We start from the raw sequence: 23,425 nt of genomic DNA, 5'->3' as shown, positions 1-23,425 counted from the left end.
TGTTACTGGCAGCTCCTGCTGTCCACCTTCCTGCATGCCAGCCCTTCAGTTCGGAAGTGTTTTCATTTCCATGCTCGAGTGCGTGCGTAGGTTGGGAGGGAAAGGACGCATGCGATTTAAGGGTGGATGCCAGCGTTTATGTGTTATTACAGTTCATTAGGGTCTATCTCCATAGTATCTGAATGTGCCTGAGGTGGAGGGCAGCTGAGGCTTCGAAGGAAGGAAGAAAAGCACTTTGCTGTGCTTGTTTGTGCAACCCTGCACAGGTAAGTGGAATTTCTTCCTGGACGCTGCAGGTGTTTGTCTCACACCCTGCAGTATGTGTGGTGGTTGCTTTGGGAGCGGTCTTGCTCAATGCAGAAATAACTACTGCAAGGAAACTGGAATGCTTTATTCTCACCTGCCCAGAACCCAATGAGAAGTGTATTGCCCTTGCTGTGCTCGGCACCAGCAATCAAGACAGGACGTGCTGCTGCACCCACACCAGCGCCTCCATCTGCTCTGTCCCTGACTGCTTTTCCCCTGAGCCACCTGCTGTTTGTTAACATGTAAACAGTTCCCAGATCTGGCCAAATCTCTTAAAATGTCAGGCTTTAAAAGAAGGCAGGCATAGCTCAAGAGGGGACGTCTTGGCACCCTTAACACTGAACCAGCTCTGAGGATGCTGCCATGGTCAGACCATGCACATCACGTAAGACATCCAGCCACCAAGGTCATGGACCATGGTTACTCTTGAGTGCTGGGGAAACGGTGTGACCCCTTTGTGGTTTCTGCTGGTGCAGGACAAGGGGATATTGAATTAAACTGGCCACTCAGCACGAGGCAGGAGCATGGGAAGGGTGTGAAACCACTTCCCTCAGGGCATCACCAGTGCCATGGGTTTGCCAGGGCTCTGGGAGTGATCAGGTATTTCCAAGGGCAGAAGCTCCATCCCAGGCCATGCGCAGCACCAGCAATGATCTGTGGAGATACCGCTGTGCCTGATCTTGCCCTATCACTGCTGGCTTTTGCACAGGTGGTTGCTGAGCACGGGGGACCTTTGGGCCAAGGCCGAGTAGCTGCTTTGGCAGGACTTGCTTCAGCCGCCTGCTTAGTGTATGCCCAGGGCTGCCCAGTGCATCCACACTGGCTTTCCAAGTGTACCTGGACAAGAAAGCTCCCGGGGCAGCCCACACCGTGAGCTTTTTAAACTCTTCTTGTGCCCTGGAGAACTAGCAGGGGGATGGGGAGCATGGGTGCCTTTCCTGTGCCCGCCAAGCCTCTCCATGCATGGAGAAGGAAGTTTAATCTCCATTGATCAGTTTGGCAGCAAAACAAGGAAGAGTGATGTTGGAGGGCATGCCAAGGAGAAGCTCTCCATAGGGATGCTGCAGTGCCTGTGTCAGCCCTCTCCTCCCCTGTGGCTGCAGCACCATTCCACCAGTGCCAGCCTGTGCCTGCACTATAGGGTCTGATCCTGCCCAAAGCCCTGTGGCACATTCCTGTGTCTGTCTCACACCAGCCCCGGCGTCTGCCTGGTGGGTAAACCAGTTCAGGGCTGAGAAGCAAAAACCACTTGGCTGCTCTCGTTTGGGCCAGGCTAATCATCACCTGGCTCCACTCCTGGATGCTGCTCGCATTGGGGGCCAGCACGATGTGGGGACAGGGATGAGGATTGTGGCTGGATGGGGGTACAGTGGCAACACTCTCCACTGCCGTGACAGCAGCATCTGTCATACAGCTTGGCCTGCGCACCAACCTTCTCCCAGTGCCTCCAGTGCTTGGAGCATCCCTGCTCCCACGGGTGACATCCTCACCGCAGAGCTGGGGGTCTGCTTGCCCACCCTGGGGACATCCCTGTCCCTTGCACAGAGGACAGAGCCCCACCATGGAGCCCGGGAGCTGTCAGCAACCTGTAGCGAGGGCAGACGGTGTTAGCTCACTGATGTCCTCAAGCCCTGATGTGGGGGAGCTGGGACAGCAACCCCTGCGTACTTAGGTGGGCGCCACAGAAGAGACCCATCGGTGCACCCTGTGCTGTGCTGGGAAACCGGAGCTGGCAAAAGCTGATCCCATCCTTGCCAGGAGCTGAAACCACAAGCGACCCCCTCTCATGGCCCTTTGCAGCACGATGTGCCCGAGGGACCTGGGCAGTCAGAAACCCGGGAGCATCCCCCTGGCTCCTGGGCCATCACCGTGGCGCCTGGCCTGCCTTCCCTTGTCCTGTCTGGGTGTGGGTGTGAAGGGAAGGAAATGCCTTTCCCGGGTTTCGCGGGCCCTGGGGCGAGCTTGGGACAGACCAGGACGCGCTGGGGGCTGCTGCTCCAGGAACTGCAGCAACCGCTGGACGCTGTGGTGGGGCTGGACCCATACCACCGGCAGGACCGGCCTGGGCGGCAGGGAGACAGCACAGCCACGGGGGGCAGTGTTGGTGAGGCCACAGCCGGGGGTCCCTTCTGCTCCTTCAGCATCCACCTTGGGGTGGTGCCACTGCCTCCACACTCACTGGAGAGACCTTAATCCCTGCAATGCCTCCAAGGGATGGTTTTGACCGCACAGAATCACAGAATCCCAGACTGGTTTTGGTTGGAAGGGGCCTCAAAGCTCACCCAGTTCCAACCCCCTCCCATGGACAGGGACACCTTCCGCTAGAGCAGGTTGATCCAAGCCCCATCCAACCTGGCCTTGAACACTGCCAGGGATGGGGCAGCCACAGCTTCTCTGGGCACCTTGTCCCAGGGCCTCACCACCCTCACAGGGAAGAACTTCTGCCTAAGATCTAACCTGAACTTCCCCTGTTTAAGTTTAAACCATTGCCCCTTGTCCTGTCCCCACAGTCCCTAATGAAGAGTCCCTCTCCAGCCCCCTTGTAGGCCCCCTTCAGATACTGGAAGGCTGCTATGAGGTCTCCACGAAGCCTTTCCTTCTCCAGGCTGAACAGCCCCGACTTTCTCATCCTGTCTTCAATATGGGAGGTGCTCCAGTCCCTGATCATCATCATAGTCTCCTCCGGACTTGCTCCAACAGCTCCATGTGACGCTGGGAGCAGGGCTGGAAGGTGAAGCCACTATGACAAGTTTTGCATCTGCCTTGATTAAAGGCCTCTCTTAATACCCCAAAGCCGGGTGCTGGGGCAGGGCCGGGGGCGTCCCCTCATTCTTGACTCCAAACCCCATCTTAATCACCGGCTGTGGCCCGTGACAGCAAAATATGCCAGTATGTGTCCAACCTGTGGTCAAGGGTGTCACCCCACAGCAGTGTTGTCCCCCCCCCAGCCCCAGTGCTTCTTGGAGGGAGTGCTTTGCTGGAGTGGGGGAAAAGCTCCTTTCTTGTCATTCCTTGTGATTTATCTGTCTGTGGTTCTCGGGGGGGGAGAGGGGCTGGGGGTGCTGGTCTGCCCTGGCTAATCACATGTGCGACATGTAATTAAGTATTAATTAGCTGTGGGACACATAACTCTTCATGGCAAGTGACACTGGGGAGGGGTGGTCTCTCCTGGGTGGGCTGTGAGCCAGGATTGGGTTCCCCCTGCCTCAGCCACCACGAAGCTTGGGGGAGGGATGTCCCGTACCCCCAGTTACCCCCCCAGGGATATCCCTATCCCCCATAGTTCCCCCTAGGGTGCCCATGCTCCACTTCCCCCCACCCCTGAGTGCCACAGTGCCCCCCATAACCCACCCTCACGAGTGCCCCCGTGCCCTCCCTGGGGTGCCCCCTTGGAGCCCTCCTCCTGCATCACCCCCCTGTGGCTCCTTTATTCCCACCCCGGGGTGCCCCAGGCCCCCCATCACCCACCCCTGGGCTCCCCGGTCCCCTCCCGTCGCTCTCGGTGAGGGGGCGGAGCTTCCCCGGGTAAGCCCCGTCCGGGGGGCGTGGCCTATTGAGGGGCGTGGCCGGCTGGCATATGCCCACACGCGGGTGTGCCGGTGCCGGCAGAGCGGTGAGGTGCGGTGCGGTGCCGTGCGGGAAGGGAAAGGAAGCTGCCGTCAGCGGGGCCATGGCGGCGGCACCGGCACCGTCGCCGCGGTCGTTCAGTGCCGCCGAGGTGCGGGCTCGCTGCGCGCAGGGCGCCTGCCTCGTGTCCTGCCGCCGCCGCCTCTACGACCTGAGCGGGTTCGTGCGGCTGCACCCGGGAGGGGAGCAGCTGCTGCGGCGCCGCGCGGGCACCGACGTGAGCGCAGCCCTGGACGGGCCGCCGCACCGGCACTCGGACAACGCCCGCCGCTGGCTGGAGCAGTACTACGTGGGGGAGATGGAGCCCGGCGAGGAGCAGGTAACGCCGGCGGCCGCGGTTGACAGCACAGAGGGTGTCCCGGGTCTAGAGTGTGCAGGGCTCATTGGGGGTCCAAGGTGTCCCAGGTCCAGGGTGTACAGAGCCCATAGGGTATCCCAGATATGGGGTCTCCCAAGTCCAGGGTGTACAGAGCCCACAGGGTGTTCCACATCTGGGGTGTCCCAGGTCCAGGGCATACAGAGCCCATTGGATTGCTCAGGCTGTGTGGGATCTGAGCAGTGCATGAGTCTGTAGCGCACCCCAAGTCCAGGGTGCATGCAGTTCGAGCTGTACAGAGTCTCTAAGGGATCCTATGTCCAGGCTCCATGGGTTTAAGGCAGTACAGGACATGCAGAAGCTATTTAAGGTCTGGGGTGTACTGGCCGTGGAGCTTTGGGGTGCATGTAGCATATAGGGTTTATATGGCATCCAGGTACAGGTCAGAGCTGTAGGCTGTGGAGGTTCTGGGGTGTTCAGAACATGAGCTGTGTTTGGGACAGGGCATGTTTGAGGCTTCTGGACCCCTGTATGCGTGAGTTGTACGGGGTGCAAAGGTCCCAGGTGCATGGAGCATGCTGGTTCCAGGCAAATCTGTGGGGCTGTCAATGTCAGTGGGGGTGGGCTCTCTGGGGCAGAGGATCCCAAGACACATAGAGTCCAGGCAGCTCAGGGCCTGAGAGTGACCATGTCCCAGGCATCCAAAGCCTGGTATCTTTGGGATCCCATCCCATGGACACATCCCACCCTGGCCATGATGGATGGCAGGGCTGATAGTGGATCCTGACATGCCAGCATGGCAGAGAGGTGCTTGGGTCTTTGGAGGGGTGTGGGAGATGGGGACATCCAGCTCAGTGTTGGTTTTAGTAGAGCTGAGTGGCACGGGGTGGGCAATGGGGTAGGGCAATCTTCCTGGCACTGCTGGCCCTCGGGGACTGGGGTGCAGGGCACCAGGACTTGCCGGCAGCTAGTGGCCAGCACTGCAGTGAGGAGCCTGGTCACCTCCCCAACGTCTGAGTGTGGGATAAGGGTGGTTGTGACTCAGCACCATCCCCTCCACGACAGCCCCATGCTCAGCCACTGCCCATGCAGAAAGGAAAGTGCCCCAGAACGCTGCACTTCTGCTGGGTGGACTTTCCGAAGGCAGCGTGGCAGCGGGTGCTGCCGCCCCAGGATGCTCGAGCAGTGGGGCCACCCCACCCCTTTGCTAGCCCAGTTCAGTGCTTTCCCCTCCTGACATCCTGGCAAGGTCAATGACCACTCGGTCCCTCTGGCTGGTTGTTTGCACTCTCTCCCTGTGGCGCAGCCTCAGCCCTGATCAGCAGCAGGGCCACAGATGGGGTTTTGTTCAGCCCCAGCGCGATGCTGGCTCATTCCCTGGGTCCCAGAGATGGCACCTCTTCTGTTGGGACACTCGTTGCTGCTGCTGCCGCCTCCTCGCAGGCGTGACGAGCCCAACGGGTTGGGGCAAAGGAAGGTTCCGGACAAACAAGTTCTCGCACCACAGGGAATTGCCACCGTCCCTATGCAAATACACGGCGTGATAACACTGGAGTGCAGGGAGATCAGACATTACCTGGCACTAGATAAACCATCCCAGGTTGTAACATGGGGGGGGGGGGGGGGGGGGGGGGGGGGGGGGCAGAGGCAAAGAAGCTGCCTGCTGCATGGCAAGGTTGGCTGTGCTGCATCTAGCATGCGCCTTGTGTGAGCTGCTCTGACAGACTTGCCACCCCCAAAAATCCTTTGGAGGGAGAAGGGGAATTGATGCCATCATTGGTGCTTAGGATTTTGCTTTGGCTACTTTTGGGCTGGCAGACCCCAAGCAGTTCTTTGAAGGAAGTGTTGCATTGCTGTAGTCTGGCTTGGACTCCCACGGCTTTGCTGGTGCTTCTCATCCATCGGGAGTCCCAGAACTGCACCGTTCCCATGCCATGCTGTGGTCCTGCAGGCATCCAGCATCCCTGCCTGCTTATGTTTGGAAATGGGAAGAAGTTCTTCCCTGTGAGGCCCTTGCCCAGGGTGCCCAGAGAAGCTGTGGCTGCCCCATCCCTGGCAGTGTTCAAGGCCAGGTTGGACGAGGCTTGGAGCAACCTGGTCTAGTGGAAGGTGTCCCTGCCTGTGGCAGGGGTTGGAACTCCATGAGTTTAACCTCGTTTCCAACACAAACCAGTACGGGATTCTATGATTAGTGCAGGAAAGGCAAAGAGGAAGATGAGAGGCAGCCTTCATCCGGCTGGCAAGCCTCTCTGTGCCTCTTCCTGCTGCTCTTGGGAGCTCGGCTCCATCCTGCTGCTGGAGGTCCCTCTTCTGCATCACCCAGCCTCATTTGGCTAAGGACAAATTAACCCTCCTCTTTATCTATGCATAAATATGCAGAATATATAGGGGAGATCAAAGTGAGAAGCAACAATTACCCAAACTAGACAGTGGATTTTAGCAGCCTTGCCAGAGGGAAACTGGATCATCTAATTACCCCTCCAATTTAAGCAATGAGAGACTTTCATCACAGCCTCTCTGCGGTGTGTGACGTGGTCATGAGTCACGGTGAATCTCCCATGCCTCTTGGGGTTGGCGTCCTCCCCTTCCTTTCACCCACATCACCCCATGTCGGGCTTGCCCTGGTTCTCCATCCCACCCTGACCTCACTTGGACATAAGCGCTCACATGTTCTTTGCAGGCATTGCAACAAGAAATGACTTTTTTATTGTTATTGTCATTAGAACAAGTTAAATTCCACCTCATTTTAATAGTCCTGGCTGCACCCAGTTTAATGGGCTGCGAAGCAGCTTCGGGGGGCTCTGCCAGCCACTGTCCGGGCATGGTGATGCTGGTGGGATGGTGATGCTGGGACCATGCCACTGCGGGTGGGGCCCTCGCCTGGGCTCCCTGTGCCTCATGGGGTGTCCTTGTGCTGCATGCCCGAGCCTACATTGCCAACACAGCTTCTCCTGTGTGGGCAACAGCAAACTGAGCTGGCTTAGGAGCTTGGTGAAGGTCCTGGAGGTTCTTGGATAGAAAACTGGATCCAAGGCTGCTGTTCGAGCAGTGGTCTGCATGCAGCATCACCCTGCTTGGGCCAGGGTGAGGTTTCCAGCTTCTCCTCCTGCCTGTGTCCCAGGCACACTGAGCCTCATGCCAGACCATCTCTCCTCTTTGTACCTGCCCACATCATACTGGGTTTGTTTTCCTTCATCCTGAGCCCTGCTTCTGGGCAGCAACAGCCTGGAGAAGAGAAGGCTCAGCAGAGACCTTGTTAACAGTCCTTAATACCTAAAGGGGCTGACAAGAAACCTGGAGAAGGGCTTTTGACAAGGGGCTTGTAGGGACCGGACAAGGGGGAATGGCTTTAACCTGCCAGAGGGGAGATTGAGATGAGCTCTTAGGCAGAAGTTCTTCCCTATGAGGGTGCTGAGGCCCTGGCACAGGTTGCCCAGAGAAGCTGTGGCTGCCCCATCCCTGGCAGTGTTCAAGGCCAGGTTGGACGGGGCTTGGAGCAACCTGGTCTATTGGAAGGTGTCCCTGTCTGTGGCAGGGGTTGGAACTGGGTGAGCTTTGAGGTCCCTTCCAACCCAAAACAGGCTAGGATTCTACAGCCAGTGCTGTCTGGCTGGCACAGGACCAGCGATCAGCTCCCTGCCTGACCTGTGCAGGGCAGAGGGATGCTCGGAGGTGGGTGCAGGGTCACCCAGTTACCACATCATGCTGTGCCCTGAGTGTCTGGCCATGTTGCCTCACAGCAGGAGAGCCAGCACCTTGCTGGGGTGGCAGTGGGAACATGGTCTTTGTAGGTGTTAACTTTCCCTTCGTTACATCAGGTTCTTGCACATCATTCCTGGCAGGACCTGTTTGCCTGGGGACGACACTGATGCATCAGCATCACACACAGGCAACAGGCAGAACCTGGCACTCGCAAAGACCCCTTCAGCCTTCTTCAAACCCACCTTTTATGAGGAAGAGGAGGAGAAGCTCCAGTGCTGGTCTGGGTGCTGATGGCTCTTGGTCCGTAAAGGATCCCTGTGTGCTCCGGGAAGGAAGGAGTGCGCTGCCGCTCCAAGGAGCGAGCCAGGGCATGCATGCATGGCTTGCACCCCATTACGCCACTGCTGCTGGTTCTTTTGGTGCTAGCCCTGGGATGAGCAAGAGGAGAGCCTTCCTTATGGTTCCCTGCTGAGGAGGAGGAGGTGACTCGGGTGAGGCAGGGTGCTGCAAGGGAACACACAGGGCGATGGTATTACACTGGTGGCACCAGACCTGCCCAGACTGGGTGCTGCTAGTGAGGTGCGATCTGAGCCCCTGTCCACCTCCTTGACCTGGAAGGACAGGGAAGCCTTTGGACATGATGTGGTGCTCGGGTGTCCGTGGGCAGAGGAGATAGAGGCATGTGGATATGTCAGGAAGGGGAGGAGAGGTGCCCGGGGGTTGCATCAGCGTGCTTTCTTAAGCATCCTTCCTGCTGCCAGCAAGGCTGAGGTGCAAGCATTGAGGTGGAGAGCAGGGTCTCATTTTCTGGGGGAAGGAGGAGCCATCTCTTTCTCTTGTAAAGCCAAATTTTCTCCCAAAGGATCAGTGGGAAGGAGGCAAAGCCATGACTTCACCATCCTCAGCTGAATTTCAAGGCATCCCACCTCAGTTTTTGGAGGTCTGCCTGAAAGACAGATCATGCAAAGCCAAAAATAGCAGTGGGGGGCCCTGCAGAGGGAGATGTGGTGGTCCAGAGTTCATGCTGGTGCTCTGCCTCCAGTAAAACTGATGCTTTCTCAGGTCCAGCCTTGCTGGAAATAAGCCCTGCCCTGCCCCAGGGTGAGAGGCTGCCTCAGGGCTGGGTAGTGCAGCTCCTGTAGCAGTGGAATGAGGCTTGAAATCCAGCTAGCCCAGGACAGGAACTGGGAGCCTGACTGGCAAGGAGTGCTGGGGCCTTGCCTCGGTGTCACCAATGTGGCAGGGAGTAAAGTCCTGTCCCCCCTAGTGAGGTGACACTTGATTCTCCTGCATCCCAGCTCCCAGTGGCTGCTGGGGTGTTTATTCCCACAGGGAATCGCACCCCTCTTGGAGAAGTGGGGAGAGCATGCACTGAGGACCCATGATGACTGCGGGGAGAACTCCCTTCCTCCCAGAACAACTGGGAGCCCCGGCGGGCACTGGTGTGTCAGGGCTGCCGGGCCACACCGTACCCTGCTGCTGGTTAATGGGTAACTCAAGGTGACAAAGCAGGAGAGAAGGCATGTTTGGCACGTCCTGCCTTGGAGCCGGCAGGCGGCCGGTGCCGCGGGGCATGGCCGGTGCTGGGCTTGCATAGGCACGCCGTGCCCTCACCGAGCCCTGTGGTGGCAGCAGGGCCAGAGCTGGCAGCACAGCGGGAAGGAGGCCGCTGCCGGTGGCTGGTGATGGATTTATTTCAAAGCTCTGCACAAGGCAGGTTTCTCCTGTTTCCTGGCCAGCCCTGGCAGTAGGACCGCAATCTGGGCTCATCTTGCTTCATCCCCAAAGCTTCAGTGTGCCTTTTCTAGCCAAAACCAAGCCTCCCCACCCCACCTTGTACAGCCTGTGTCCAAGGTGCCAGGCCCAGCACCACCCTGCAAATGGCACTTTGCCTTTTCCCTGCAGTGAGCTCCCTCCCGGTGCATTTCTTTCTGGTGCCTGGTGCCAGGGTGATGCCACCAGCTGTGCCATGCTTCCCAGCTCCAAAGTGAACCTTGGGAACCAAAATGCTGAGTCAGGCTTTTGCCGGGGAGCAGTGGGGTCAGGAGGGAGCCCATTGCCAGTGTGGTGAATGCTAACCCAGTGATGCCTCCTGAAGCACCAGAACCGGGTGCCCTGCTGGCAGCATGGTGAGGTGCTCTGAACACTGGGCTTGGGGAGAGGTTCCAAACAGACCTGAGCGTGCGATGCCTGATGGGCAGTTCAAGGATAGCTGGTGGCCACATCCCTCGGGAACCTGCTGTGCAGGTACTGACTGACTTAAATTCATCAGATATTTCCCTCTGATTCATTTAGCAGGCAGTCATGAGCATGCTGTGCCCGTGCCCCTGGCTGGTACCACCATCCCTGTCCGCAACCATGTCTGTCACCCATGCTTCACTGCAGGGTTTTCCTTCCTTTTCCAGAACCCTGCCAAGCCAGTGGATGAGCAGACAGTGGGTGCTGCAACCCAGACCCCAGCAGGGATGGATCCCCGCTGTAAAACAGTGGATGTGGGGAAGGTGAGAGCTGGGGATCTGCCAGAGTGCTCCTGGGGAAGGCCAGCTATCCTGTCCCCTGCAGGAACGCTGTCTGGCTGCTGACCCCGGGGATGGGAGGGATGCCAGGAGGGAGGTGGGCCAAGCCAGCTGCTTCTGCCCTTTCTCCCAGCACAGACAGCATCACTCCTGCTTTATTGCCCAGGCGTGGCTGTGCTGGGAGGCTCCTGCTGTGGCGGCGTGGGAGGAAATGGCTCTCTCTGACAGCAGCCATGCCCGTCAAGTGGGATGTGCTGCCAGTCCACACCTTACTTGCCTTACTTATTGCTTTTCTCCACTTTTTTCCCCCTTGACTAAGTACTAAGGGATCCCCTGTCCTGGGCAGGGTGATCCTCTTGTGTGCAGAGTGCTCCCTGTCTTGCTAGCTCCAATCTGAGTACACCACAGAGGCAGGGATTTGTCCCCAAGGTGCCTTCGAATGTCCCTTCCTTCCGTGGCACCCTCTGGCTGCTGAGGAGCCTTGCATGCTCCTCAGTGAGTGTGCCTTTATCTTGCAAAAGGTCGTTTTATTTTGAGCAGGAGAACACCTTTCACTCCCTCCCCCCCTCCCCCCCCCTTTATATTTCACTTGCTGCCTGCCTTTAAAATCAGTTACCCCAAAGAGACATTTTTGCTCTGATTTTTCCTCTACCTCCCCAATGGAGGGTGTCTCCATGCCTTGCACCCCTGCAGGCTAGGGTTGTTTCCCCTCCTGGGTGATCACATCCATCCCTGCCAGCAGCAGAGCCCAAATAAAGGCCATGGCCACCTCAGCCCTTTGCTATGAAGCTCTCCAAACTGAGCCACCCCCTGCCACCACTGACAAATGACCAGTGGCACAGCCGCTGGTGCTGTGCCTGTGGTGCACAGCATAGGCTGGACAATGGAGAGGTTCCAGGCCTGGGGCTTGGTATCGTGAGTGTGGTTTCTGTCCCAGGGCAGGGGTGGGACCAAGAAATCAACTTATCTGGCCAGGCCAGCAGAAGACGTGCCTGGGGATGCTGAGCAGCAGCAGAGGTGGTGCTGCCGGTTGTGCCTCTCTATTTTTGTCCCATGCAGACATGCACAGCTGCACGGGTCCCTTCTTGCTTTTGCAGCCATCTGAATGCAGTTATGCATGGGAGCATAACCAATGTTTGTATTCCCATCCTGTCCCCCTGCTCCCCATCCCTTTCTGCTTCACTCTTCACTGCTGGAGCACTCAAATAGCTGTGGTTGCCCTGTGTGTCCTCTCCACAAGGAGAAAAGCCCTTGGTCAGGGCAATGCCATGGGGATGGGCTCCACATCTGACCTCCACCTCACTGGCGTGGCTGGTGAGGGGGCAATATTGCTGCTCACTATCTAATCTTGGCAGCTCCCAGTGGAGAGAGAGCCTGTGTTATTGGGACCTGATTCTGAGCCAGGTCTGGTACAGCCACCTTCACCTTGAACCACTGGCAGGTACCCAGTGGCACAGGGGGTGAGCTCAGCCCTGTGCTTGTGTGTAGGTGGAGCTGATGTGTGTCTGGCTCTGCTTGTCTGTCCTGTGCCACTGCTTATAGGGAGCTTTGGGCCACTTGGAACAAGAAGCAGCTGCTTGTGGGGCATGGAATGGGATTTGTAGCTCCAGATCCCACAACTCTGTGTCCAGTACCAGGGCAGTGTGTGGGTACAACTGGTGTCTACTCCCTCAGGACCTGGTGGACTGGCAGAAGCCCTTGCTGTGGCAGGTGGGCTACCTGGGGGAGAAGTACGATGAGTGGGTGCACCAGCCCGTGGATCGTCCCATCCGCCTCTTCCACTCGGATTTCCTCGAGTCCCTCTCCAAGACAGCGTGGTGAGCCCCTGGGGTCTGTGCCATGCCCTGGCCAGTGCCTCCATGGGGAGGGGGGGCGATGACACACAGCTTGCCCCACCCCATGGGACGCTCTCTGGTATCTCCCTCTATCCCACAGGTATGTGGTGTTCATGGTGTGGACTCCTTTAGTGCTCTATCTCAGCTGGGTCAGCTACACCTCCCTTGCCCAGGGCAACACAAGGCTCTTCTCCTCTTTCACCACAGGTATAAGCAGCACCAAAGCCTTTGTGCTCACTCACTGCTCCCACTTTGGTTCTGGGGTGGGGTGAAGACTTCTGCATCTTTTCTGCATCCCTTCTTCCATGCATGCTCAATACGAGTCACATGCACAAGTAGCGGGTGAACCCCTGTCCCTATGGCCACTGGCATGTCCCCTGCACAAAGCTGCCTGCATTACTTTAAAGCCTGAGCTCACCCACCTCCATTCCCTCCTCTGATGTACACCATTCTGTCCCAGCAAAGAACATAGATAGAGCCATGGAGCATGCAGACTGCTCCCTCTTTTCTCCCTCCCTTCCTTCCATCCCAAACCCAAGCCCTGCAGGCACTACAGTGTGTGCCAAACCCACTGACACCCACCCTGGGCCACCCTGGATGCCAGCATAGCAGGCAAACAAACCCAGCTCTCAGCGCCGTTGGCATCGCACAGTGCAGGGCTTGTTTGCCCGGAGTGCCTGCCCTTGAATCTCCCACTGTCTGCTCCCCCGGGAATAACAGGCATGGCCAGGGCAGGCTGTCGTCTTTGTTGTCCTTTTTTCTTCTGCTGGGCTCCCTGGTTTTTTTTGCAAGGTGCCAGCCGGTGCCAGCTGTGCCTGGCTGCCCTGGCAACCTCCTGCTCCTCATGGCATTCGACACCTTGCTGCCAAGGTTTTGGTGGTTTTGTTTTGGTTTTGGTTTTGTTTTTTTTTCCCCCAAAATTGAACACACTGGGGGAGATCTGAATTCTTTCAGCAAAGATGCAGGGCTGTCAGCCAGCCCTGAAAGGAGGAGGTGGCTGAAAAATGCTCTGTGGGGGAAAGTGCCCAACAAACCCATTCTTTTTCCCCAAAGATAATAAAAAAACAGCACCGCAGCACTGTTTAACTGTGATGAGTGCTGCCGCCACAAATAAGGTCCCTCCTGCCTTGTTCTGGAGGGTGAAGCAGCTTTGTTCAGACAGGGTTGTCCCTACAAGTGCACATCCCAAGCCCTTCATTACCATCTGGGATGTAGGGGACCCCCCTCACCAGCTCCCTGTGGCAGCAAGAAGCCAACTGTTTCCATAACGAGTATAAATTAGTGGAAATCAAAGGAAGATGTGTCTAGGAGTGGTGCTTGAGGAGCTCCCTGGTGAAGCTCAGGGCAGGAGGTGGATGACAGGTGAGAGGGAGGGAAAGCTGATGAGGAAGAGGATGGTGAAGGAGAAGAGCACTTGCGTATCACCTGCCCTGCTAATGGCTGCATGTCTTATTGTGTAGAGTACTCCATCCCCGTCCACAAATATTACTTCCCCTTCATCTTCCTCCTGGGGATGTTCCTGTGGTCCCTGCTAGAGTACCTCATCCATCGCTTTGTCTTCCACATGAAGCCACCTGCTAGTAACTACTATCTCATCACCCTGCATTTCTTGCTGCATGGGCAGCATCACAAGGTGAGTCACAGCTCACCTCTGCTGGCACCCACTGAGCATGGGAACAGTGGCCTTTGCTCAGGCGGAGCCTGTCGGTGCGTGTTCAATGTGCGACTTGTGACATCTTTGCCCCAAGCCGGGCCCTTACTTAATACTGATGAGGACTGCAAGATGGGCTCTTGAGGAGCTGGAGTCAAAGCTGCAAGCTCTGTCAGGGCAAGTGGGAAGACCAAAAAAGCCGTGGGCTCCCTCTAGCTTCACTGGATAAAATGTCCTTGTGGAGCTCAGGGACCTCCAAAGCCACCAGCTGCCCAGCCACCTTGGCGAGGGCAAGTGGCTGCTCTCGCTGCTGGGCTCATCTTTTGGGGAGGGTTTCTGGAGGCTTTGGTGTTTGCTTTTCCCAGCCTGCTTCGCAGGGATGTGCTGGGAATTGTGAGGTGAGCTAGGAGCTCCCTTTCCCATCATCTTTCTCTGCTTCCAGTCTCCCTTTGACAGCTCCCGCCTGGTGTTTCCTCCCGTGCCAGCCTCGCTAGTGATCGGCTTCTTCTATGGCGTCCTGCAGCTCCTGCTGCCCGAGGTGCTGGGGCTCTCAGTGTTTGTTGGGGGCCTCTGTGGCTACGTCATCTACGACATGATGCACTATTACCTCCACTATGGGTCACCGAAGAAGGGCACCTACCTGTATGGCCTGAAGGCTTATCACGTCAAGCACCACTTTGAACACCAAAAATCAGGTAGTGCTCCATTGCCCATGTGTGCTGGCAGGGAGCAAGGGCTGTCACAGCCTCACCTCCCTGCGTGTGTGCAGCTGATGCTCTGAAATGTTTGGTATTTGGGATGGGGAAGCCCACCCATGCTGCTGGAGAAGTGGTATATGAGGTGTTGCAGCCCCACTGGTCACCTTTCTTGGCTCCCAGGTTGAGGATGGGGAGCTGGCATGTTGCAGGGGTGAAGGCAGCAATCCCTCTCACTGGTAGGCACCGATGCTGCCTGGGGATGCCGGGGCAGGGACATGATTGTGGGTGCCTGTCCCTGCTTGGAGCAGCATCTCATCCTGCCTGGAGGTGTTGTCAGGCACAGGGTGAGGCTGAGGGTGAGGCCCAGGGCTCCCCCAAGTCCTCCCCACACCTTCTCCAACCTGGCACTTGCTCAACTTGGCCTTTGCCCGGTTTCCTAGGAGAAAACGCCCCATCCAGATAAGCTATCATCCATGGGGCTGCCAGAATGGCTCAGACAGCTCCTTCTGCTCTTTCTTCTCACCCTTGCCTTTCCTTCCTCCCTTCTCTCCCTCATCAGTTAATGTAAAGCAAGCTGTGCCCTGCCCAAGCAGCATCCTGGTGCCAGTGGTGCTGTGGACTCAGCTCTCTCTATCCCACCCACAGGCTTTGGCATCACCACTCGCTTCTGGGATCACCCCTTTGGGACTCTCATCCCTGAAGAGACCTTTGAGAAGAAGGACTGACGGCTCTGATGGTATGGCACCTGGCTGTTGGCTCTTCCCATCCCGGGCTGGGGCTGGCGTCCCTCCAAGCCTGGGGAGGGACAGCACAGGAGCCTACCTCCTTCCTGGGGATTGTGCCACAGCAGTGGCTCCACACTGGAGCATCCCTGTGGTGCACTGTGGCATTGCCAAGGGGGATAGGGTGTGAGGATGCAGGGAAAGGGGAGGAGGAGGAGGTTGTGGGGCTCCCTGTGGCACTCCTGCCCCTTCCTTGCTGCTCTCCTGCTCCAGGACATGGATGCATGGGCAGATCTGCTGCCTGAGACATGAAGTGCCTGATGCCACCCTCCCTCCTCTGCCCTGAACCTTGCTCAAGCCCTGTGGCCCTCTCTGGGCATACAACACGCTGCAGTTAACTTCGTCACCTAACTTGTGCCGAGAGGCTTCCATATCCTGGATCCTTCTCCCGGCCCAATCCCACACAGGGTTTTCTTAGCCTGCAGTCTTTTGCATGGGGATCCTTTATGTCTGTATTTTGTCTTTTTCTAAACACTGCAAACCTAAATCTCTCTCCCAGATTTATCAAGTTCATGGGTTTTGTAGACAGTGGCTACGCAAAACTGAAACTCCAATGAACAGAATTACTACCTGATACCTTTTTGCTGATCCTGTGATTGGGTTTGTGTTGTTTTTGTTTTTTTTTTCCTGAATGTTTACTGCAGGTTTTGGAATAAAGTTCTGTGTGAAACTGTAGACGCTACAATTGTAAATAAACTGTATATTGTGAAAAATAAAGCCTTTTAAACAGGGTCTGGCTAGTGTATCCCTTGGGCCTCCTCCCACATTCTCCCAGCCTGGGTACATCCATTCCCAGGTGCTGATGGCCCTTGGTGCTGCAATACCTTGGGGTTTCCTTTCTTATCTCCATATGCTGGCAAAATCTGTGCTGCGGGTGACGATGAGGGAGGCGCTCTCTGCAACAGGAAACCACAGCAAACTTGTGTGACTCCAGGCTCCTGGTAAGCCACAGCTCACTTCTCTGAAGTTAGGCAACAGCATCACATGCTCCCCCAAGCTTCCCAAAACCAGCCTCGCCCTCTGACGAACCCAACTGCAAAGCTTCTTGTGCTCCTGGAAGAGGTCAAGCCCTGTTTCTGGCATGGGTGCCTGCAGCCTGCTTCCTTTGGTTGACGCTGGGGGTCCTGAGGCTTCAGGGATGGGGAGGGAAGCAGAAGGTCCCAAAGGACCAGCATCCCTAGTGTGTGATGGGTGTCCTCTGGAAGGTCCTGCTGGCCAGTGTGAGGACCTCAGCAGGGTGGTAAGGGTGTTACAGTGTGTTGGGCAAGCAGGGAAGAGCCCTGCTTACCCAGCCTCCTCCCATATCACTGCATCCTCACCCCTTGTCATAGAATCACTGAAAAGTTTGGGTTGGAAAGGACCTTAAGATGATTTAGCTCCAACAGTCTGCCATGGACAGGGATGCTTTACGCTAGACCATGTCGCCCAAGGCTCTGTCCACCCTGGCATTGAACACTGCCAGGGATGGAGCGTTCACCACTTCTTTTGGCAACCTGTTCCAGTGCCTCACCACCCTTACAGGGAAGAACTTCTCCGTATTTAATCTGAACTTCCCCCATTTCAGTTTAAATCTACTACCTCTTCTCCAATCATTACAGTCTCTGATGAAGAGTCCCTCCCCTACAAGAGTCCCTCTCTTGTAGGCCTCCTTCAGAGACTGGAAGGCTGCTAAGAGGTCTCCACGCAGCCTTCCCTTCTCCAGGCTGAACAGCCTCGACTTTCTCAGCCTGTCTTCAATATGGGAGGTGCTCCTGCCCCTGATCATCCTCATGGCCTCCTCTGGACTCGCTCCAACAGCTTCTGTCCTTCTCCAATGTCCTTCTTATGTTGGAGAAACCAGCACTGCATACAGTGCTCCAAGTAAGGTCTCATGAGAGCAGAGTAGAGGGGCAGGATCACCTCCTTCGACCTGCTGGTCATACTGCTGGGGATGCAGCCCAGGACATGGTTGGCTTTCTGTCCTTGGCAGCGCACCACAGGGATGCTGCAGTGTGGGTCCGCTGCTGTGGCACAATCCTCAGGAAGGAGGCAGGGTCCAGCAGCCCCATTGAGGACTGGGGAGGGATGCTAGCCCACAGCAGAAGGGATTGCAGTGTTCCAAATAGCAACAAGTGTCAATATGGGGAGCACAGCTTCTCCCACCCCCTTCCTTCCAGGTGCTTCCCACAGACAGTGCCTTCTTCCAGCAGGCAAAACCCAGCACAGTCAGATAGAGCCCACCTGGCAGCTTCCTCTGACACCCAAGAAGGCTGCTGGGAAAGGGAAATCAGGGTGGCGTGGGAAGTACAGCAGGTTGCGTAATGCCTCTTCCGCTGCCTGGGAGCAGAAGGGGAAAGCACCCTATGAATGCACCCTATAAACATGCAGTGGTCCTGCCGTGTCTCTCAGTCTGTGGAGACAGCCGTGGGGAGCGAAGCGGAGCCAGGTAAACCCAGCTGATTTAGCAAGCAGATGAGCTGATTCTTTCTTTGGGGCCACGCTAGAGAGAGACAAAGAAGAAGGGCAAGAAGCTGAGCTGGTTTCTGGGTGCGTTTCTGTCTTGTTTCCAGCTGGTAGAGCCTGGCTCCCCTCTCTTAGTGCTGTCTGCATCAGTGATGTGGGTGGCTGCTGCTCATTTCCGTGCAACAGGGGCAGCTTTCTGTCCCAGCTGCCTGGACATGGGATGGGGAGGAGGGACTATCCCTGTGGGAATGCTAAGCACATAGAAAGAGTTTGATTGAAAATCTTAAGAGGGCAATACAGAGCTAGAGGGAGAAAACATGAAGTCAAGAACACTGGGGATGTGACGGTATAAGAGCTTTCATTAGATGGGTGACAACAGAGAGACATTGACTAGAAATAAAAATGGATCTTTATGGTCAAAGATGTAGGCTCTGGGGCAGGACCCCAAGGTGGTGTGGGGCCAGTCTCTGTGTAAGCTCTCTGGAGACAGCTAGCAGTAAATTATTTTATATAAATCAAGCCAAAACATCTGCTAATGCAGAGTGAGATGTGGCCATACTGCTCCTAGTGATGTCTCTGTGTGTGCCTACTCCAGTCTTAGAAGAAGGCATAGAAGAGTGATATCCAGCTGATCTCTGAACAATATCTGAGGCCCACCTCCACTAGACACTGCCAGTCCACATCCCCAGTGGCCAAGCCCTTTGCTGCAAGCATGGACATTGTGGAGAGGGTCCTTTCTGTGGCCCAGGCCATCCATGCCCAATTCAAGCAGGTCAAGTGCTGTAAGCACCAGTGCCAGCGCCTTGTGGAGAGCATCCAGATTCTGCTGGAGCCTGTGAGGATCCTCAAGGCTCAGCTGTCAAAACACATCTCCTACCATGAAGAGGAACTGCTGAAGAAGCTGCTGGGGACGCTGGGGGAAGCCCAGAGGCTGGTGATGAAATACAGCCAGACCAGCTGGATCCAGAAGTTCCTGAGAGCCCGAAGCATGGGTGAGGAGTTTGGGAGAATGAAAGCCTGGAGGACATTGCCCAGGGGCTCTCGCTCCTCCTCCAGGCAGAGCAGAACCAGGCTTTCCTGGAGGCTTTCCAGGCAAAGACATGCCGCAGGCAGGATGCTGAGGACCTGAGGGATGATAAGGCTTTCTTGCACCAGGTAATTGCAAGTAAGTTTGCATTTAGCAAACCCTCTTTCCCTGAGGTTGGCACCTCCCTGCAGCTGCTGCCCACCTTCGGCTTGATGGCCATGTCCAAGGACAGACAGATGGACATTTAAACCATGAGAAAAAAACCTAACTGGATCAGTCCCACATGTTCATCCAGTGGTCCCAACTTTGCGCATTTCTCTCTCCAGGTACTGAGGAGCCTGAAGACACGACCAGGGAGATCTACATTGACAGGCAATGTATGGAGAGCAAGGTGGACTGGATGCAAAGCGAGCTGAACAAAATCATGTGTGTGATGCACTGTAATCTGGGTGACAACTTAAGACATCCTGTTTATTGTGTCTTTCCCCTCTGAGATCTGTGTAATGTGTCCCTTGTTCTCTCTTGGCACCTGGCGGGAGCAGGCTTGAAGAAGGTCAATGTTGGTAAAAGAGAAGACGTCACTGAGATCAAGTGGGACCACCTCACCTTCAACAGGAAACTGCAGGACACTGAGAGCTACAACCTCTACAAGGGCGAGTACCTCAAGTACCCCGTTGCCATCAAAACCTTCAAGAGGCCATGACCACCGACCCGGCTTGAGTTGTCAGGGTGGAGGCAACACAGGGCACCTGGGACAGGGGGGTGGCTCAGCACCATGTTGTGCCCTGTTGCAGGGATCTCACCATGCTGTTCCTTTCTGCAGGAAGGTAAGACATCTTTGAGAAGGAGGTTCAGACCCTGAAGAAGTTTGAGTCTCCAAACATCCTGCGTGTGTATGGGATCTGCATTGAGGAGAAAGGTAGGGGGTGCCACATTAATGTCACCTTTTCCCTTCCCTGCCTGTCCCCAACTCAGTTTGTCACGGTCCCCTCCCAAGAGGTTGCAGAAGGTGGGATACTCAAAATTTTGCTTTGCAGATGGGAGCCCCTGCTTCTCCATTGTCATGGAGTACTGCAAGCATGGGACACTGCGGGATGTGCTGACCAAGCAACAGCATCTCTCCTGGGACATTCACATTCGGATGGTTCTGGGATCTGCCAGAGGCCTTTACAGGTGAGCTCCTCCACAAACCAGTGAGTAAGTCTACCTTAGAATCCATAAGCCATGCTCAGCTTCCTGGTATCTCTCAGTATGCAGTGGTATCCTGGCAGACACTGTTTCCACCACCTTTGGACACTGGGATAGGAGGCTGGTGAAGTGGTAGGGAGTGGGTTTCGATGCACCCATTTTCTCTGGTCACTGGCACCTACCTCCCGCTTCAAGCCTGCAAAGGCCTGGGAGGGAGAAACTCCCTTTCCCACACCCATAGGGCAGCTTCAGGAGCACCCCACAGCATGACCAGTTCTCCTTATGGGTCCTTATCCACAAGGCTCGTTATTTTGCCCTGCTGGAAAGGTTGGCTTGGCAAGACTGGTCCACCAAGACAGGCAGAGAGCTGCTGGCTTTTCTGGGTAGATGTCAGTCCATCCCCTGTGCAGCAGGAGGGAGCCCCGAGGTCATGGTGGGTCCATTACCAGCATATGTTGCCCTTGGATGCAGGTTGCACCAGATGGAGGAGAAGTCCCGACTCCATGGCTGCATCTGCAGCAGCAAGTTCCTGGTGGACGGGGATTACTGTTTGAAGGTAAGAGCCATACCTGGAGAACTTTTGGGGAGTTCGGTGTGTTTTTGTGGATGTCTCTGCCTGCTAACACCGAAGGAAATTATGATGGTCCAGATTAAAACCCAGAGTAGAACCATCTCCTCTGTCACCTTGGACACTGACACCTCAGTTCATCATTATTTCTGTTTTATCGTCATCAAAGTAAGCATTTCTGAGCCATCCACCCTGAGATGAGCTGAAACCAGGGCAATTCACCTGCCTTCACTCGATACTTCACTTGCAGACAGAGCCATGTGCTGGGAAGCACATGTGGCCGCATGACAGCCTTTACTGCCCAGGACATCTCACTCTGTTTTCTCTACAGCTTTTTGCACATCTGCCACTTTGCCCTTTCTCTCTCTCATTCTCTCAATCAGCTTTCAGGATTTGAGCTGTGTGAAACGGAGTCATTCGTCAAGAGGAAAGCCAAGAATAACTGGAAACAAGTCTCTATGTTGGCTCACATTGCTCCTGAGAACCTGAAAGACGTCAACTACACCCCTACAGGCGGCCTTGTGAAATATACAAGTGTGGCCGTCCTTCCCGAGAGATGTCTGTAAGCAGACAGATGCCATGCAGGGTCGCTGTTGAGCTGTAAAAGAAGGCCAAGGTTTAATCATCCACATAAGCAGATGTTTGCGATTGGCACAGGGAGGATAACATGGTGGGATGAATGCTCAGACTCTTACTTGTCTTCTTGCAGCTTTGGGATCGTGCTGGAGGAGATTGCTACCTCCAAAATCCCATTTGAAGGTGAGACAGAAGTATCTGGTCCCCTGTGTAAAAGCCATATGGCCCACTGTAGCTCCTGTCTGGTACTGAGTGCTCTCTGCTCCTTCCCAGAGCATCCCTGGGATATACAGCACAGTAAAGCATTTCAGCAAGATGCTTAAACCACAAACATGCAAGTAATTTTTGTCTCTATTTGATGTTCCTGTGCACTGAAGCATAAACACATCTTGCTCTACTGGAACCCAATAATGTCATGCCAAATATGAGGGAAATTCATTGCAGACACAGTTTGGGTGGCTTCTCTGCAGCCTTCTCCATGCTGAGGGCTGCAGAAAGGCTGTTGGCGTGGCTCTGCACTGGATTTCCTCCGCAGCACCCTCCTGTGGCAGCAAAGCTCCATCCTGACACTCATGTTCGCCCGTCTGCTGTTCAGGCTGCACTGCCCAGGAGATCATGGAGAAAATCTGCAAGCACCAATACCAGGAACCTGTTGGGGATGATTGTCCCGAAGAGCTGCTTAAAGTCATTGACCAGTGCCGAGCCTTTGACCCTTCCCAGCACCCTTCTGCTGAGGGTAAGTATCCTGGATATCTGCTCCACAGACCCTTTGTATCCCCCAATCAGCTGCTGCAGCACCCAGTTTGCCCCTTATTTTCCATATGAATTTGTCTGGTTTTGTGTTTTGGGATTGGTCCTTGATTCACCTTCCTATGCTAACAAGTCCCCTAACACCAGACCTTTCTTCCTCCTGTAACTGATGGCTCATACAGTTAAGGTTTATGCAATTATCACCAGGATGTTCACTTAGCATCCCATAACAGTAAGCTTTTTCTCTTGGACAGACCTGGGAGCAGGGCTGTGTGTGTTAATCCCCACTCAGATCCTGCAGATCCCATAAACTGGAGGAGCAGCCACAACATGGTGCAGGAACACTTTCTGCCTTGGGCTTTGAGCAATAAATTGCAATCTCAGGAGCTGCTCTAAGGGAGGAAAGATTTAACTGTCTCTGAATTCAGTCTGGGTTTTGACAGTGCTGAGGCCCTGGCACAGGCTGCCCAAGAGAAGCTGTGGCTGCCCCATCCCTGGCAGTGTTCAAGGCCGGCTTGGATATGGCTTGGAGCAGCCTCATCTAGTGGAAGGTGTCCCTGCCTGTGGCAGGGGTTAGAACTGGATGAGCTTTGAGGTCCCTTCCAACCCAAAACAGGCTAGGATTTTATGATTCTCATGTCTACCCAGTTGTGTTGGCCTGAGGAGACAGTGACTCCATGTCCTGGCTGTTATCTATGACATAAAGCTGTCTTCCATTGAGGTGGGAAAGCAAAAGCCTCCACCAAACACTCTGTTTAGATGTCAGTTTCGATTAATGCTCTTGCTGTGTTCTGCAGAGATCGTGGATGCACTGTCTGACCTGGAGAGAAGCAGAAACCAAGGAAGCTAACTGGGAAGCATGGGTGGGCAGCTGAAAGCAGCTGGGAGCTTTGGAGTAACCCAAGGGGGAGAAGCAGCACACAGCGTGCTACTCGCCCCCCTTTCCTGCTCACAGAGACTGCTTGTTCAATACACTTATGTTTGAGACCCTCACCCTTACAGGGGTCTGAGGCGAGGGCACCCTGCCACAGGCTTTACCCTGGAGATGTTGGCTCCAGGGGCTACAAAGGGGGGGACGCAAAGGGAGGCTGGCAGGAGCAGCCGGGGAGACGTGAAGGGAACTAGAGGGAGGGCACAAGGCTGCAGCCCCGCCGCTGCCTCAGTGCCGTCTCTCGGTGAGTCCCGCCGCCATGACAGCGCCCCGCACTCTGTTTGAATGCGCTCGAGTTCCCGCTCTTTTCGCCGCGGGGCGGCTCCCCCGATGGAAACTCATTTCCCCTCCCCCCCGCGGCTGTCCGGGGTCTCACAGCCCAATCAGCCGGGCCCTCCGCTCGGCTCTCTAGCCAATCAAAACAAGCCCTGCCTTCTCGCCCCTTTTCCTTTCCACCTCCGTGCTGTCGACCAGACGGACAGATCTGCTGGCCAATGAGAAGGCGGGCCT

General features: G+C 55.7%; 2 protein-coding genes across 3 annotated transcripts; both read left to right on the top strand.

The window, feature by feature from the left end:
- Positions 1-166: 166 nt before the first annotated feature.
- On the top strand, positions 167-15,441 carry FA2H (fatty acid 2-hydroxylase). 2 transcript variants are annotated; one of them, XM_057415200.1, is made up of 7 exons: positions 167-266; positions 10,357-10,452; positions 12,142-12,284; positions 12,403-12,509; positions 13,763-13,935; positions 14,396-14,648; positions 15,297-15,441. In XM_057415200.1, the coding sequence occupies exons 1-7, from the start codon at positions 183-185 to the stop codon at positions 15,374-15,376; spliced, it is 936 nt and encodes a 311-aa protein (XP_057271183.1). In that variant the 5' UTR covers positions 167-182; the 3' UTR covers positions 15,377-15,441. The 2 variants fall into 2 exon arrangements, with proteins under 2 accessions (XP_057271183.1, XP_057271182.1); XM_057415199.1 differs by lacking the exon at positions 167-266 and adding an exon at positions 3,977-4,252.
- Positions 15,442-18,020: 2,579 nt separating this feature from the next.
- MLKL (mixed lineage kinase domain like pseudokinase) lies at positions 18,021-22,852 on the top strand. The gene is given in 12 exon segments (XM_057415206.1): positions 18,021-18,873; positions 18,876-19,040; positions 19,229-19,342; positions 19,445-19,625; positions 19,730-19,821; positions 19,940-20,075; positions 20,562-20,646; positions 21,042-21,161; positions 21,164-21,192; positions 21,368-21,417; positions 21,830-21,970; positions 22,782-22,852. Coding segments are annotated over 12 exon segments (1,452 nt in total). The 5' UTR covers positions 18,021-18,587; the 3' UTR covers positions 22,835-22,852.
- The last annotated feature ends 573 nt before the right edge of the window (positions 22,853-23,425 follow it).

This window comes from Pezoporus wallicus, unplaced genomic scaffold, assembly GCF_028554395.1.
Source record: "Pezoporus wallicus isolate ANWC-B61680 ecotype Strahan unplaced genomic scaffold, APGP_CSIRO_Pwel_v1 contig_7896, whole genome shotgun sequence".
Classification (NCBI taxonomy): domain Eukaryota; kingdom Metazoa; phylum Chordata; class Aves; order Psittaciformes; family Psittacidae; genus Pezoporus; species Pezoporus wallicus.
Note: the sequence above shows the minus strand (reverse complement) of the source record. Positions and strands in the feature narration are given on the sequence as shown.

Bases quoted from the DNA above. Each gene is read 5' to 3' on its own strand.
- FA2H (XM_057415199.1), top strand. From the start codon at position 3,977: ATGGCGGCGGCACCGGCACCGTCGCCGCGGTCGTTCAGTGCCGCCGAG. The intron at 4,253-10,356 runs GTAACGCCGGCG...TTCCTTTTCCAG, and splicing joins TGGAGCCCGGCGAGGAGCAG to AACCCTGCCAAGCCAGTGGA. The intron at 13,936-14,395 runs GTGAGTCACAGC...CTCTGCTTCCAG, and splicing joins TGCATGGGCAGCATCACAAG to TCTCCCTTTGACAGCTCCCG.